The sequence below is a fragment of the Epinephelus moara genome, chromosome 8, assembly GCF_006386435.1.
Source record: "Epinephelus moara isolate mb chromosome 8, YSFRI_EMoa_1.0, whole genome shotgun sequence".
Classification (NCBI taxonomy): domain Eukaryota; kingdom Metazoa; phylum Chordata; class Actinopteri; order Perciformes; family Serranidae; genus Epinephelus; species Epinephelus moara.
Window position 1 is genome coordinate 26,454,248 of NC_065513.1, and position 17,096 is coordinate 26,471,343.

Below are 17,096 nucleotides of genomic sequence, written 5' to 3' on the forward strand. Positions count from 1 at the left end.
TAGAGGAAGGTTGAAACAGAGCAGAAGGACGGGAAGGAGAAAGACCTGAAACTGCAAAGTCAGATGCAGAGTGAAAATGTGCAATCCCAAGTTTGCCGTTTTCTTTTTTATTTGAAGGTGTGGGAGATTTGCAAGTCAAGCAGAGGGAGTGAAAGAAGGTGAACAGGGACGCAGGGAGGCTCTGACAGAACCAGGGAGTTAGATAGGCTGAATCTCATGTGATGTCAGATGTTTGATGTTTCCCTCTTAAGTGGGATTCATAGGCCTACCTCTGCATTGAATCAATGCCGTACCTGCGTCGACGTAGAGCCTACGCTGTAACCTACGCCGTAGCCTGATGTACACCTCCCCAGAAACGTAACTAGACCTCCCGTCTATTTTGTAACGTTACCTTTGATAAATGTTGCTGTTGTCCCTGGCTTTATATGAGTAGAGGAAAATTCCGCAAGCTGCTAGGCTAATTTACACAATGTAAAATGCCATAGGCTTGTGCTAAAAGCATTAGCATGTTGAATTTGTGGGGAAAATGTGTCCAGCAAAAGACAAGTGTTGTGTCTGTGAATGCTGCGAATTACAGTGAAGCTGATTTGTGTACTTGTTATTGACACTGTCGCTATTAAGCCATGTATAATGTGTGTTTTGAATGAACTAAACTTGACAGCACTTTACAGAAACCCTGCCGCAGACTAGTGTTTTGGTGGTGTAACTGAAGAGTGACACAGACTCACCATGGCACAAGTATAAATGCTCACAACGGTGTACGCCACATGTGTAGGTTACGGCGTAGGCTCTACATAGAGCTGACACACACACTCAGGAGAGTCTCCTGTAATACTAGATATGTTAACACCTTCTTTTTGACTGTTGGTCCATGTAATGTCTTCATTGTGCAAAGTTCAGTGTTTTTTCCTCCTTTGCTATCCTGCCTATAAAGCGGTGCTCTCAGTACAGACTCCAGCAACTGCTTTATTAAAATTTCTTATCATTTATTTTCATTAAAAGATACCTAATGGCCTAAAATCAAAGGCATTGTCTTGATCTGTGATTACATCTGCAGGAGAAATGATGACAATGATCTGAATCTTTTCTTTTCTTTTATGCAGTGCATCAACATATCTCTTAATTGACTACTTACAAAAAAGATATTACTGTTAACAAGTTGTATAAAACAAATTAAGTCATTTGCATTTTGAATCACTTTACTGATTTACCTCCCTCTATTTGGGTTTGTTAAAGCTGGGTGTGCCGTTTTCCAGAAAGAAAAACCCCCCGCAGAAGTTCAAAATACACCCTCGTCCTGCAGCTCTCCCCTCTCTGTCTTAAGCTCCTCCCATCAGAGGAGTATGGGTGCATGCACGCACTTACTGTTACACTGATTTATTTCATCTTATTTCTTTGTAGAGCTCTCTTGCTGTGTTTCAAATGAGACAAAAATTAGCTAGCCAACACAATCCATGGTCCCTCCGCGTCACTCCCTGCCACAGCAGCTGGTGGCCAGCAGCAGCGCCAGGTCTAACCTGCGGCATCAACAGAGTTGGTGAGCTGGAGCAGTCCAGTTCCCCAGAGCTGGCTGAGTTTGAGTTCCTGTGGCTGATGGCTGGGGGTTCATATCTGGGGCTGCTGCCCGCTCTGCCGCAGGTAAGGTGGTCTGTCGCGGCGGGGAGTGAGGCAGAGGACACATTGTGATTTGAGGCTCTAGCTAACGATAGCTACATAAACATGAACTTGAAGCCACAGTTGTTAGCCTTTGGCTTCAGTTAGCAGACGGATAAATTATTAAACACATTTTGCTTCACTGATATTGACACATCCTTTCTTGTGTTTATTGTCAGACTCTCCTTTTGAGAGTTTGTCTTTCTTTTATGGGCTGTCTTGCAGTGTAAGCAGCTGTTGCCAATGCTGGAATACCAGCTTTTTCTGCAGGATTTTACATCATTGAATCAGAATTTCAAATCTGCATGCAGAACAGCCAATAGGAACCCCTCCTCTCTGAAGTGACCTGCAATTGGCCAGTTTTCCATCACGGGCTAGATTTTCTAAAGCCTGAAAGCAGATCCAAGAGGAGGTGCAGAAGTCTAGTGTTCTCTCAGACCACCTAGATCACAATATGTTCATGGTATGATGGGAATTTTACCCACTGGTGCCAAAGCTTTACGTCCAGACACCTTAAACTACTTGATATGGTATTGGAGAGATCATGGTCATTGCTCATTTTATGGGGTGAGGGCTTGGTTAGAAATCGCTTTCAGAGTCAAAAGAAACCAGCACCGACTGTTGGCAGGAAGCAAACACAGGTCTCCAGTGTGGAATCGACGGACATTACACGACACAGATCCCACCTTGCAGTGGAAAAACAGCTTGGACTTTTCACTCTCTCAAAATGAGATTCGGCCCGAGAGAACAGAAAGCAAACAGGGGAAACGGAGGGTGGTTTCAGATAAAAAGCCAAGGGAAGAGAGGGATGAGGTGAAAGCAAGCAGAGGTGAAAGCAAGCAGGGGAGAAAGGAGTGGGGGTTTCTGAACACAGACAGAGTACTACTGAGCTGGTCGGTACATGCAGGTGAAATCCCTGCGTGCTGTTGGCTGCTACACTACATTAACTCTAGCTTTCACTTTGAGCTGGGGACTTGGAGGATAGATGGGAGAGAGGGGAGAGAAGGGAAGCCTGACGAATGGGGGAAAGGGACACGCGGAGAACCGTACAAACCTCAACCTTGTTTTATGAGGAATTATGGAAACCATTCCAGTTGATTGGGTTTTCTTTGCAAAATGCCTGTTCAGTTCCACTTTCTGTAACACCTGAGAAGCAATAATCAGCAGTGGCATATTGCAAGGTGGGATAAGGTGCTTTAGAAGGCATTTAATGGAGACCTGGTTGGAGCTCTATTTTATGAGCTGCCATGTCATTTAAATCCTTATGTATGTTATAAAAGGTTGGGGCAACAAAAACTGCAAAAATAAACATTTCAATCAACATTGAAGTACGTATGGATGCAGCTGAAGAAGACATGGGGTCTTGTGGATTGGCTCAATTGGGTTCCTAAATTAAAAGAAGTATGTGAAATTATATTATACACAAACCCTGAAGTGACTCAGGGTCATACACACACTAAAAGGTTTTAAAAAATGTTTCAAAATCCACCTAGTTGGCAGGGAATAGCATAGCAGCAGTCATCTCTATTAGATGAGGATGAAGAGGCGTGGGACTGTGGGGATGCATAGGATGTCTTTGCATGGGAGACTCGGGAGGAGTGGTTGTGGAAGGTGACAGCGCTTGGGGAAGAAGCTGTTGAGGTGATGGGTGATCATGGTGTTAATGGACCGGTACAGTCTCCCAGAGGAATGCTCCTCAAACAGATGGTTGCCTGGGTGGGCAAGGTCGGTGGCAATTTTACCCGTCTTTTTATCCGCTATGGTGTCCTGAAGCTCCTTGATGGAGAGCAGCTGACAGCCAATGATCCGCTCAGCAGTGGGGAGTACATGCTCAAGCCTTGTCCTTTGAACGGCAGGAGGCAGGAACTCAACCGAACTCTGATGGAGAAATGAGAAAATGAGGATACTTTTGACTATTAATGTGTAAAATTGGACCAGAATATGCCCACATTTGAAAGTCAATTTTCTTTCCACCCCCCATTTTTTTTCCTGGTAGTGGTCATAAAACATTCCCACACTGAATACCTCAACCCTTCTGGCTGAAATCCTGTGCATGTTACATTGCTGAGGCTACAGTGCTAAGGATTTTCATCATTTTGTTATTTATTGTGATTAACTCAAACAAACTATATGTTTTGCACTCTTTAATGTGATATTATGAGGGATTGTGGGTGTTAAAAAAACAGTTTGTGGGATTAAGTTGGATAATTTTAACCATTGTGTCTTTGTTACCTTAGAATGATCCATTTATATCTACATAGCGAGTGATTCCTTGTCCACGCAGTCCACCATGTTGCACCATCATGAACGCACAAACCAAACACTGTCTCTAGATAGGGCCATCCGCATTTTTGCATTTCCACTGTAACAGCCCCTCCACGATGAGCCAAAACAGTGTTGGAAACACACTGATTTTTTTTTACATGAAACTGCTTTGTCCAGTATTTTTTCCAGTTAAAATCACCAGATCCATTTGTTCTGGAGACGAAGAGACCTCTGGGGTTAACCTAGCTCCAGGTAAAAACCTCCTGAACATCTGGAACTGAAGTTAACAAAGAAAAAGTTGAACAAACGTGAGCAGAAACCTTGCACCCTGACTCTGATGCATTTTATTGTTTAATTTGCAAAAAATTTGAAATGCAATGCAAAGTAGAGAGACACTTTTGCTCCTTTGCTTCTCTCTACTGGAATTCACTCCCTGGCTGTCGCTATTCTCTGCCCATGTCTTGCATTTGGCACCACGGTTTAAGGGGCTGAGCTGTCCTCCCTCTCTGTCTCCACACTGTCACTCTTTCTGTCTGTGCGCGGTCCACATCCTCCGACTCGTCATCATCATCCACCTAAATATAACAATCTGACCTGTTGAAAGTCGGCTATCTGAGCTATGAAATGAAACTGTACTCTGCGTTCCTCTCTCTTGTTGCAGATGCATGTGCCCTGCACTTTACGCCACATTTTCTTCACTGCTTCTTGGTCAGTCAAGTCTCCAAAGACTTTTGAGTCTTTGGAGAGTTTTACTGGTTTAATAATCTAATCAGTTTGTTTTGGAGAGGATAAGACCTTTGCAGTTGATTCGACTCCCTGTAAAAACTTCCTGAACAATGAACACTGGAGTAATCCTAATCAGGAGTTCATGCTTAGCGCAGAAGAGAAGTTTCAGCTGCATGCAATGTGCAATCCTCACCACTAGATGGTACTGAATCCCACCATTGCTCCTTTAAGTTACTCTTTAAAGATGGTTTATAACCTATATACATCTTCGTCGTGGCTTGCACAAGATAGATCGTTCAGTGTTGACTGTGGTGAGTTTTGGATGAGCTTCATGGAGTGAGAAGTTTGTTTTTAAGCTCTTCACAGAGTGGAGCAAGGCGGATGTGTTAGACATACAACCTGTAGTATAAGCCAGTGTGGAGAAAGGATTGATGAGTACAAATAAAGCCAGAGCCACCCTCCAGTCAGTCAGCAGGTAAGCAGACAGATAGAGAGAAGGGGTGACAGGTGGACTAACACGTATAAGGTGACAGAGAGGCCTATAATACAGCCACTAAAATAGGCAGACATGACGTAAACCACTAAGACAAAGACACACGGGCTGATTTTTAAGCACATGCTGGTGAAATCTGGACTGGCACATATGATTTTGTGATGTAAACCACAAACAGGAGCAAGTGTAACATGTCTAACAGTAAGCAACTGAGTAGTCTGCTCTTTGGGTTCGCTACAGTATTTAATTTCCTCTTGCTCTGTTGACAAAAGCTTTTTGATTCTGTTGATTTACAAAGCTTTGTAGCATAGAGAACATAAATCAGACAGTGTAAATTGTTTGTGTAGCTTGGCACCATTGATTATGAATGGCAGTGGCTGTGCCATGATAAATATGGAGATTTAAGAACTAAGCTTAAATCTGCTTAGACTGGTAAAAGTATAGAGCGTGTACTGTGTGTACAGTAGGTGTTTGTGCAGCCATACATCTTTCTGACTGTGTTTGCTCCTGTGTTTATTGATGAGGATACGAAAGTGAATGTGATTTAGCTTTTATTGGATGAAAGACAAAGTCATGGTAAACTAAAGCACAGACATTTTATTGCTTTTGTGGGTAGAAAATGCATCTTTGAAATGAAGTTCAGTTGAATGGCCATCTGTATGTATTGTTTTTGTTGTTCCTTCCAGTGGAGGAATCTAACAGAGTGCAGTTACTCACATCCTGTACCTGTGTACAAGTTTGAGGTGCTATTCTTTACTTGAGTATTTCCATCTTATGCAACTTTATACTTTACTTCACTATGATTCAGAGGGAAATGTCTTATTTTTAACACTGCATCAATCTGGCTTTAGTTTCTAGTTACTTTAAAAATTACAATTTTTGCATACAAAACATAAGCAGAGCTGATAAGATGATGTTTTAATTATTTTAATATTTTAAAGTATTTCAATAATTTTGAGGTTTAGACTGTTGCTTGGGGGAAAAAAACATTGTGAAGGTGTCATTTTGGGCTTGGGTGATTGGGTAATTGAAAAGGCATTTTCACTATTTAGGTTATTTTTACAAAACAGTTATTGGAAAAGAAATAATCAGCAGATTATTCCATAATGAAAACAATAATTAGTTGTAGTCCTTTATAAAACAGTTCAAAATAAGCTCTGCTCAACCAACTACAACATCCATCCATCCATTTTCATCCGCCTATCTGGGGCTGGGTCGCGAGTGCAGCAGGCCAAGCAAAGCACCCCAGACGTCCCTCTCCCCAGCAACGCTTTCCAGCTCCTCCTGGGAGACCCCTAAGGTGTTCCCAGGCCAGATGAGATATGTAATCCCTCCAGCGTGTTCTGGGTCTGCCCCGGGGCCTCCTACCAGTGGAACGTGACGGAACACCTTTAACGGGAGGCGCCCAGAAGGCGACTTGATCAGATGCCCGAACCACCTAAACTGACCCCTTTCGATGCCAAGCAGCACCGGCTCTACTCCGAGCTCTCTCCAGATGTCCGAGCTCCTCACCCTATCTCTAAGGCTGAGCCCAGCCACCCAACGGAGGAAACTCATTTCGGCCGTTTATATCCACAATCTCATTCTTTCGGTCACTACCCAGAGCTCATGTCCATAGGTGAGGGTTGGGAAGTAGATGGACCAGTAAATCGAAAGCCTTGCCTTCTGGCTCAGCTCCCTCTCCACCATGACGGTCCGGCGCAGTGCCCGCTTCACTGCAGACACCGCACCAAACCGCTGATTCATCTCATTTACCCTTACTCGTGAACAAGACCCCAAGATACTTGAACTCCCTCGCTTGAGGCAGCAACTCATTCCCAATTACAACAGTACCAAACAAATCCTGTTTTTATATTAATTCACTAGTAATAATAATATAATGATCATATATACAAGTGAAACAGTCACAGGGGCCATTTTTCTGCATTGAGCACTTTTATTTTTAATACTTTAAGTACATTTTCCTGATTCATACTTACACACTTTTTAACTAACATTTTCAATGCAGGACTTTTACTTGTAACAAAGTGTTTTAACAGTGTGATATAGGTTATTTTACTTAAGTAAAGTATCTGAATACTTACTTCACCACTGTTTCCCACAGCCTTAAGCAAATGAGAAAGTCAAGCAGTACCCCATACCACATGTTATCTTAAATTAGTGTGAGTTTGTATGAATAGATGTGTGAGACACTTACAGACTGTATAAAATAATGGATGTAGCTACTGTGATGTCACCCAGTGGTTTGTGGACTCCTATTTTGAAGCCCTGAGTTCGACACACTGCAGCCTGTCCCTCAAGCATCCCTGCTCTTAAATATGTGTGACTTTAAGCTTTACAAAATTTAAAAGAGCTAGTTATATAGCATTTCAACCTCTGTAGAGGTGTCATGGATGTTGAAATTAGCTATAGAGATCAAAACCCTGATTTGTACCAGGCTGTTAACATGTTTATTTCTCCTTTCAAGTTGGGCATTTCAACATGGTGGTCTATTGCCACTTGAGCCAGCCTCAAGAACTGTGGTTTTTGGCACTTCCATGTCGGGTTCATTTTTCAGCACCAGAGGTTGCCACTTGGAGGCACCCACATTTTCTTTCTTTTTTTTTTTTTTTTTAAACGCAACTGATCCATGTTATGTAGCTCATTAAGAGTCGCAGCACTGGTGATGATGATTGTGTTGCCAATGATAATATAGTTAAACAGTAATTACTTCAATGACTACAAATTATTATTTCTGCTAATTAATAATAGTAATTAGATTTTAATGACTTGATAACTCTGAGCTCCTGCACAGATTAGAGCTGTGTTGTTTGGCCATTAAAGATGCCATCTTGATGTCTCTGTTTGCTCATCTACCTTTCCCATCATCACACACAAACACAAGAGATAGCGCAGTAGGGTCGCCATTTTAGGCAGATCTCCAGAGCTGACATGGATACACTGAAACTATATTATATTTAACACTCACTGATATGATGTCCGTGCATGCATGCACATGTATGCACAGACAGGTGTCTACCAATTTACATCTCCCTTGTAAACAGATTGGGTGCCCAGCTGCTGTCCTGTGGAATTCTGCATTGTATGTGTGTATCTGTGTTGCTGTGTACATGTTTGGGAAAACAAAGTGTGAAATGAACAAAGTTGCAAGAGAGAGAGAAAATAAAAAAACTTTCTACCACAAACTACTATAACTTTGCTGTCATGTTTCTTTCTCGCCATGTCATGCTGTTGTTGCTGAAAAACTGACAACATTCCCTCTTAATCTTCTCGGTGTGGAAAAGGTGTCGATGTGTTATCTGACATTCAAACATCTTCAAATGTGTCCCACTGTCCCCGTTTAACCTTCTGAGCTCACAGCCTGCTTGATATTGTTAGAATCCACGGCATCTGTGTGCACAGTATTTTGTTTGTCATCTTTCTAAATTCATTTCTTTCCAAATCAATGCTGTTGCATGTTGTCTCCCCTCTTAATAGGTTGTTAAACCTCCAAAATTTGGCATTGATGCAATCACACCATCGCCTCAGCCCTCTGGCCCTTAACAAGTCTAATCAATCCAGTTAATTGCTCAGTCATGACACTGGCAATGACGGCAGTGTCATCCGTTTTCCATATCAAATACATCATTAGGTAGTTGCTTTATATAAACGCACACACACGCAAGCGCACACACGCACACATCCTCCGGCATCATTAGCAGTGGTCTCAACCAAAGTGCCTTAATTAGGATTACCTTGACCTGCAATGTAGCTCATTAAGAATAGAGGAGTCCAGGCAGTAGAATTACTGACACCAGCATCCTGGTTTTGTTATCATACAAAAATAAGTCTTAATAGAGATAATTACAGTGCTTTGGTGCTTTAATCTAAAACTCTTAACAGTGTCATGAGTTATTTGTTCTCTTAGTGTCTCAGCAGGAGAGCATAGTGTATTCTATAAAGATGAAGCAAGTTTGGGCCTTGTGTTATCAGATATTCACCACAACAACAAAGCGCTGTCCCTATCTGATTAAAGTTCAAGTGATCAAAGCCATCTGAAGTTTTTTTTTCTTTTTCAGTCACATATCTAGAAGCAGATCATCCACATAAGACTGAAAAAAGTCTGGGTTGGGAGAAAAGTTTGCTGAAAATGCATCATCTCTGGTTCGATCAATATGAGATGTACATTCAGGAGCATTCCTTATGTGCTAATGTTGCTTTCTTGCACTTTTTAGTTCAGAATTACAGATGCTTTCATACATTCAGAAAATGGGTCAGGGCTTTAGTCACCAGGGATCACCAGTCATTTTGATATATTGCTGAGTGTCATCAGCATAGCAGAGATAACAATCTTATAGAGTGTTTGCACCGATGTCATGGCTTGGTCAGTAGTCTGGATGCATGGCCATTATGGAGACGGTGGGATGTAAATAACAGAATGTGTTACATGCTGACATGTTATGTATATGTACATGTTTAATTTAAGCCAATTTTAGGATGTCTCAAAGAAGGAAAAGTTCAAGAACATGTGTGAGAGCTGCTAAAACGTATAGAGATAGACTTAGCCAGCAGGAAAGGGCACAACATCTTGATGACACTGAGGTTAATAGGTAGTGAAGATCCGTACGAGCTGGCTCCTTTGTCTTGAAAAGACAACAAATCCGCCCTCTATCTCCCACCCCGAAATAATAAACTAACTCATTTGTCATTTTTAATGTAATACTTTTAATACAGCACACTTTTAAAGCTACATTTTCAGAATATTTTACAGGAACTGTTCTGTAGGCTTTGAAATAAGATCAGAATCAGATATTGTGTAAAGAATGTAAGAAATCCCAACCTAATATCAATATGCTTGCATACTATTACATGAAAAAAGTTGTTAATTGGCCATTGTGAAGACACAATACTCAGAACAATTTACAAGTTGTGTTGTGTTGATTATGTCCAGTATCTCCAACATCATCGACTTCAGATTAATAACGTGCCATGACAACAAATTCTATTTCTGAATGATTTAAACAAGTGGAAGTATGTTTTGAAAGACTAGAACAGGCCTAGGACAGATCACAGACCAGAAAAAACAGGAGATACCAGCTACAGAAAATTAGAAGTGTGAATTAGGGTGACTTGGATTGTATATTGGTCTGAGATCAGATCTGAGTAGTCCATTAAAAAAAGTTTTGTGCCCATATAAACAATTGAATTTAAACCTGTTGTGATACTGTATGTCCTTGTTCATAATACCAAGCAGGAGATACATGAACTAAGACACATATAATCAAGCAAATGCACTCAGTATGCAAATACTCAAACTGCACACTCAGCCTGGTCTGCCAAGGCAGCAAAATACACCATTTGGGCAGTGGCCCTCAGCGCCAGATACAAATTCACAATGCCGACTTTAGCATCTGTAAGAGACGCACCTGGCTTTCAGTACTGTAACTCCAATGTAAATCCATCTGTGTCATTATTAGACAATCAGAACAAAAGACACATTGTAAACAGTGAAAAAGTCCACTTAGGGTGGGTGGGATGGGGGGCGAATGGGTCCAACACGCACAGGACTTTGACCCAGGACACCAGTGTTTTGTGTCCTGTGTGAAAGTAAAAGTTAACATTGAATTTTTATGTCTTGTGAGTTGTTAGTCACTTGTTACTCACCTGTTAGTCAGTTGTTAGTCACATGAGTCAACTGACATGATTTACTTCACCCCTGATCTTTTCCCAACCCTAACCAAGTGGTTTTGTTGCAGAAACCTAACTGCCAAAATATGACGAGTAGGGTTCTTGTCATTTGTTAAATGGCATGGTGCTGTACTCTATACAATTGTACAAACCTATGTACAAGAATTGGGACAGACGTAGTCAAAGGTTTACATGCATATGTCTGACATGCAGTAAGAAACCTACACAAGCACACATAAACAATCACACTAAAACTCTCCTAGTATTTCTTTCATCCTCTTACTGCAGTATCATCATAAAGCTACTTAAACCTTAATGTTGGTATATGGTTGTTGCTATTGATAGTTTTGTCTATCAATATCAATAGATCAAACAGGAAAAAAACATGCCCTTCACTTTGGATGAGTCATGTGCTTTTGTTTTCAAGTCTTTGTGTTTGTGTGTGTAAGAGAGAGTGTGTCTGCAGAATGCTTTGTCTATTCAAGTTTCTAGAAAGAGAGGTATTCAGCACTGACAGATGCACAGTGCTGACAACAAAAGCCTCTGCTCAGATTAATACAAAGGATACAATTAGAGTGATGCAGATGCACAAATAGCAAGGAATCTCTGCCAGTAAGAGCTCATGAATTGAGATATTTATTGAACCTGTTTATGCAGGGAGATCACCAATCAGCTCCAACAAAATAATATGCTGTAAAGTGATCAGTGATGGTTTTAATGTTAGTGCTTAAACTGTGTGTAGGAGCTGTGTCTTTTTTGGCATGATACTTTGAGAGAAATGTCCATGTCTCTCGACAGCCAAATATATACTTACATCTTAATCTCTACTCTCCTTCTCCAGATATCCGTGGTATTGAGGATTTCCTGGACCGGACCTCTCAGCAGGGGATGGACGTCTCCCTTCAGAAGGTGGAATCCAATATCAACATGATGATCACAAGTCTGTTCAGAACAATGCGTGTGGAGGAGCTGCATCGCTACAGGGATACACTACGCAGAGCTGTGCTGTTCATGAGCCCAGCTACTGCCAAGGCTTTTATCACTGAGGTAAGGAGGGAGTTTTTTTTTTTTTTTTGTACCCATGTTTTCCACTTAAGTGAAAAACACCAGAAACAGTTGTCCAGGCTTTTCTCACAGTCTGTGGGTGGCACGTCAACCACATATCTTTCACTTAAAAATACTCTTACAGCCCTATTTATTGAGAGGTTGGCATGTCTTGTAGATCTATAGCACCATTTCCACCGAGCAGCACGGTACCCATTTTTTTCCATTTCTACTGTGGAAAGTTTTAGATGGTACTAATGGAACTGTTCCAGCACACAGATATGGCACTAAAAGGTGGAGCTGTGAACACTGCAGTCTGTTGATTGGTCGATAGTGGACGGTCACTCTGCTCAGGGCTGAGTTGTGACTGGTTTTGTAACCACTGTTCATACAAAGGCGAGTTTTACACTAGTAAACTGTAACTATAAAATGAAAGGATGTTTTGCTGCCTCTTGCAGCAGCTGTAGTCTGAGAAAAAAAGCTCAATTCACTGAGCCGACTGCTGGCAACTTTTAACCTGGAACGTTTACTTGTAATGTTACTCAGTGCATGAGATGACGACGTGAATCCATCAGCACACCTTATATTTCAATATGACAACCTTTACCATTACTTTAGTTTTTTTTTGTCTCTGTTGAATTACACTTTTAGTAATGAGTAGATCTTAAAACGTTTAAAAATATATATTTTAATTTCGACCTGATTATGTGAGTCTGAAGGGTTAATTTTGATTCCAAAGGTACCATACCGTAAGTGTTTGGTGGAAACGGGGTATAACTGTTTTTAGAAAAGAGTTGTGTAGGTTAGTACAATGCATTATTGGGTTATTACCCTATTGAAATGCAAGGAATTCTTCTTTAGTGCAGCCCTCACTTGACTCAAATTAATCAGTGATTGATTTCTTGGCCGAACTTCATCTTACTGAATACAAATGCCAAAAGTAGCATGTTAAGAGTAACGGGGTGATCACACAGAAATGAGACGCTAGAGACGCGGACGCTTCAAAGACACTTGAAACGCTGGAATCGCTTATTTAATGTGCGCTAGCTACTGGCGTCTGACGCTCAAAAAAGTTGAAAATATTTTAACTTTTCAGCGTCTACGAAAAAGAAGTGTCTACAAAAATGCGCGTCTAAAAAGACGCTGGAAAAACGCCAGTTTGAAAAGACACTTGAACGCCGGTCAGACGCGCCGTATCATAGGAAAACAATTGTTTTACTGGCGTCTCGCTTCTAGCGCTTCATCTCTGTGTGATCGCCCCCTAACAGCTGAGATACATGGGGCAGACACGCAACGAGTCACGTAGGCTGGGTGTATTTTTTTACCTGCCACACAGACTCTGTCTTTGTAGTGTATGGTTGCATCCATCCATACATACATCCATATATCCATTTCATCCGTTTAGCTGTTTGGACTGAGTATTGTCAAGTGATCGCTTGGTTATGCAGGGTTTGAAAACATAGGCTATATTATCAGGTACTAAATTAATTAACTATATCATTTTTACATCAGCGTGCATTGATTTGATTGCGTTTTTAAATGTGCACTGTCAAAACACCCAACATGTTGCTCTGCTGCATTGCATTGCCTCTGGTACAATGATTTATTTTGACCATTTTTAAACAGATTGTACTTGTTTTTTTTAAACAGTTCTGTGTATTTTTTTTTCCTGTTCAAGGGCTGTGGAGCTGCTGATAGTGGGGAGGGGGGGGATTAGATCAGCTGTGTTGATAGTGCTCCTTGGTCAGTGTAGCAGCTTAGTTGAGTATAATAGATGCACTCGGCTGCAGGCATGCTGCGGCAGATGTGTCGCGCCACGTCCGTGCCCCATGTATTTTGGCCGTGAGGCAATAATCATCATATAGACTCCGTTGACTCTATGCATGAAATCCTACCCAACACTAAGACAGAATCTGCCTTTGTCACATGTCACATGAGTTAATATTCCACACTTCTCAGAACTTAGTTTAAATACAGTGCAGTACACATTCGCACAACAGACTTGGTTTAACTTGGCAGTTGTGTGTATGTTGGGTTATCAAGTGTGTATCAAAGGATTCCTTCCCGCATTAATCATGTTATCAGGCTCATGGATGTTCCTCTGACTCAAGTAAGCTCTCTGTGTCTCTACCAATTAACCAGATCAGCTAAAATTACAGCAGCGAATCCTCTCAAGTCCGATAGAATATTATTCATGATGCCTTGAACATGGCATGGCACAGCTAAAAATTTACATTGCAAATGTATCTCTCTCTTTCACTAGTCAAGTCTGTATTAATTTTGGGTGCACAGTCAAAGACAAGTTATATAGCACAACTTACATTAAAACACAGCATATATTTTAATATATCACTTGAATATATGTATTCCCTTACATATATGTTTCAAGAACTCCCTCCTCACACCCACACGTGTGCACTCACACACACTCTTCCCACCCCCTGCTGCCATGCTCTTTATCTCTGCAGAAGAAGACAATTAGGGGAGTTCCTCTTGCTCTTATACATAGATGATATGGAGGTCATGGTTGAAAGCAATAGGCTCCAGCATTAGTTCTGAATTCATAATTTGAAGTGATAGGATGGGGCTTAATCCCATGTGTCATGTTCTCATCTCAGTTTAATTAAAAGTGACCTCAGAAAGAGCAATCACAATCTAATTTGGTTGGAGGCGTGACAGGGAGGGGGGGGTGAAAGATGGGGGTGTTATTGTGTGTCTGCGAGTGTGTTAGTGTCAGTATTTGTGTATAAGCGTGTCCCTGTGGCTGTGTGTGTGTGTGTGTGTGTGTGTGTGTAGCCTTAGCCTTGTAAGTGGAGTTTGGAAACACACTGGAGTTAGTACACTGTGCTGGCCAGAAGACTGTGATAATGCGTCTCAAGGTTTCGCTCTCTTGGAATGTGTTAGAGAAACCTTTGAGCCTGCTTTAAGTGATTTTGGACCACTTGTGAGCAGAAAGACTTTAATACGAGCTCACAACAATGAATCTTTTGTTTATCAAGGTTAGGTCAACTGCTTACATTCAGCGGCAGCACAGCTACATGGATATCCCTGGTGGCCTTGGTCTTACTTTCTTAGTTTTGGTCTTTATTCTTTTTAGTTATGTTTGTGTTTGGATGGCTGAGATCAGGCGACAGTGCAAATATATCAGAGTGAAGACTAATCTAAACACTTATCTAGACCTAAAGTGAGCACACAAACTGTTATATAATCCCTTTTGCATTTTTAATACTGTGCATATGTTTGCTTACAGTACTTAACTCAGTCAAACTCAGTTTAGTTCATGGGCCACATACAGCCCAGTTTGATCTCAGATGGGCCAGACCATTAAAACCATCGCACTATAACATATAAGCACCATCAGCTCCAAGAAAAATAAGTTCAATTTCAACAATATGTCTGTTATTCTACATTCAGTCAGTCTACTTCTCACTGCCATTACATGTGCATTTATCCATACATTTCCTGATACAGAATCTTTTGAACTGAAGCTGCTGATTGACTATTTTGCACAATGTTCAGAATCTTTAAACATGGTCACAGTAAGTAGTCATTGCTATATCAGAAAACTGTATTCTGATCACAGTGGAAAAGCCTCTGATGCAGAATTTTACATGAAGTTGGCATTGATGAAGTTGCTTCTGAAACCTTGCACCTCTTAGTCTAGTCATTTAGTGGGGTGGATTGGACTCTTTGGCAGTCCAGTTCTGGCCCATGGGCCGTATGTTTGACACCCCTGTTTTACACTATAGTTTGCTTGGAAGGTGAAAGTTGAAACAGTGTGTTCGCATAATTTAGCTGAGATTTACAAAGTACAGATTGGAAGAAAAAGTATTCTCAGCAGCTAACTTGGCTAAATGTTATGGTATAAATATGGCAAAAAACAACTTTAAATCTACTTTTCACTGCAAATACATAATTTTCCTTATTTGAATATCACTGACACCTCTTCACTTTTACTACAGGTACTTGTCAATTAAATATGCACTCATAGATAGAGTAAATAGAATAAAAGATATTTGACAGCATACAGAAAAAAATGTAAAAATGACTCAGTATATTTGGAAAATGGTGATTGAATGCACCATCATCACTCATTCATTTGTTCTGCAAGCTCTGATCTACAATAGGTTTGGAAAATGGCTTTAGTTATAGAAATGTCGGCCTTCATTTTAGTGTTTGAGTGGAACCCAAATTAGTTTTCCGGAGTTTCTCTCTCTTCCCTTTGGGAAGGTTGACAAAGCAGTCTTTTAATCTAATTTAGTCAGACATCAAGTGGAGAGAGGTTTCTGAGATGAAGTGTCAGGAGATGGTAAAGATTGGTGCATAAGATTGATGATCGCATCTCTCTCTCTCTCCCTGGCAAGATGGCGAGGAGGGGTAACGGAGAGAGAGACAGATACAAGGACTAGGAGACAGACACGGGCAGGCAGGGAGACATGTGGAGACAGAGAGAGATGACTGAGACCTTGTCTTTTCTCTATCAGAGTTATTTGTGAGGTCATTTGTCACAGAGTGCACCTCCCATCCAGATGCATTAGGCCCTGATGTTTGATGCGAACTGGAAGCTGTTCCAAAATTTCCAGACTTGGCAGAAGGAGAGAGAAAGAGAGATGAGAGATATGGCAGGTCTCGAGAGTGATTAGAGGTTGGAAGACAATTAAGAGAGTGCAAGGAAGCGCCTAAATATGACCTTCTTTAACCTTAACTAGCAAAGTTTCGTGCCAAGACTGAAACAGTTTTTGGTCTCTGTAATTGTCCTAACTCCTAACAAAGTAATCAAACAAACAAACAAACAAACAAACAAACAAAAAATACAGGAGGGAAGTTCAGAGTGCAAGGAAGGTCTTAAAGATGAATATAAAGAACAAGCACATATTGTAAACTGCCAACACATTGGGGCAAGACACTGATTATTCTTTGTGTGGCCATTGTGACAAATTCTAGCTTAAAAGCTTGTTGATTATGTGCTGTAAGTGTAGGACTAATCAGTGATTTGATTGTCTTGTGTAACCTTTCGAAACCTGGAGCGACATAACTTTTTTTGTGCAGCTTTCTGATGCCTTTCACAAGTATTTAAACCTTTGACCCCTGAGCAAATTGCAATTTCTTTCAAAAACATTGGCAAAAAAGGCAATGATCAACTTGGTAAGAGATGCTCCACAAATTGCAAAAATTATTAGAATTTTTAAGGTCCAGATTGACAACAGAGGTGTGAATTCAAAGGATTGTGCAGATTTTGTGGTTGCTA

At 40.9% G+C, this 17,096-nt stretch overlaps 1 protein-coding gene across 1 annotated transcript in view; it reads left to right on the top strand.

Annotated features, from left to right (window-relative positions):
- The window catches only part of grid2 (glutamate receptor, ionotropic, delta 2), a 703,051-nt gene that overhangs the window by 419,940 nt on the left and 266,015 nt on the right, over positions 1–17,096 (top strand). Inside the window, exon 4 of the mRNA XM_050052029.1 lies at positions 11,646–11,851. Within this exon, the coding sequence (XP_049907986.1) occupies positions 11,646–11,851 (206 nt within the window). The remainder of the gene's footprint in view (positions 1–11,645; positions 11,852–17,096) is intronic.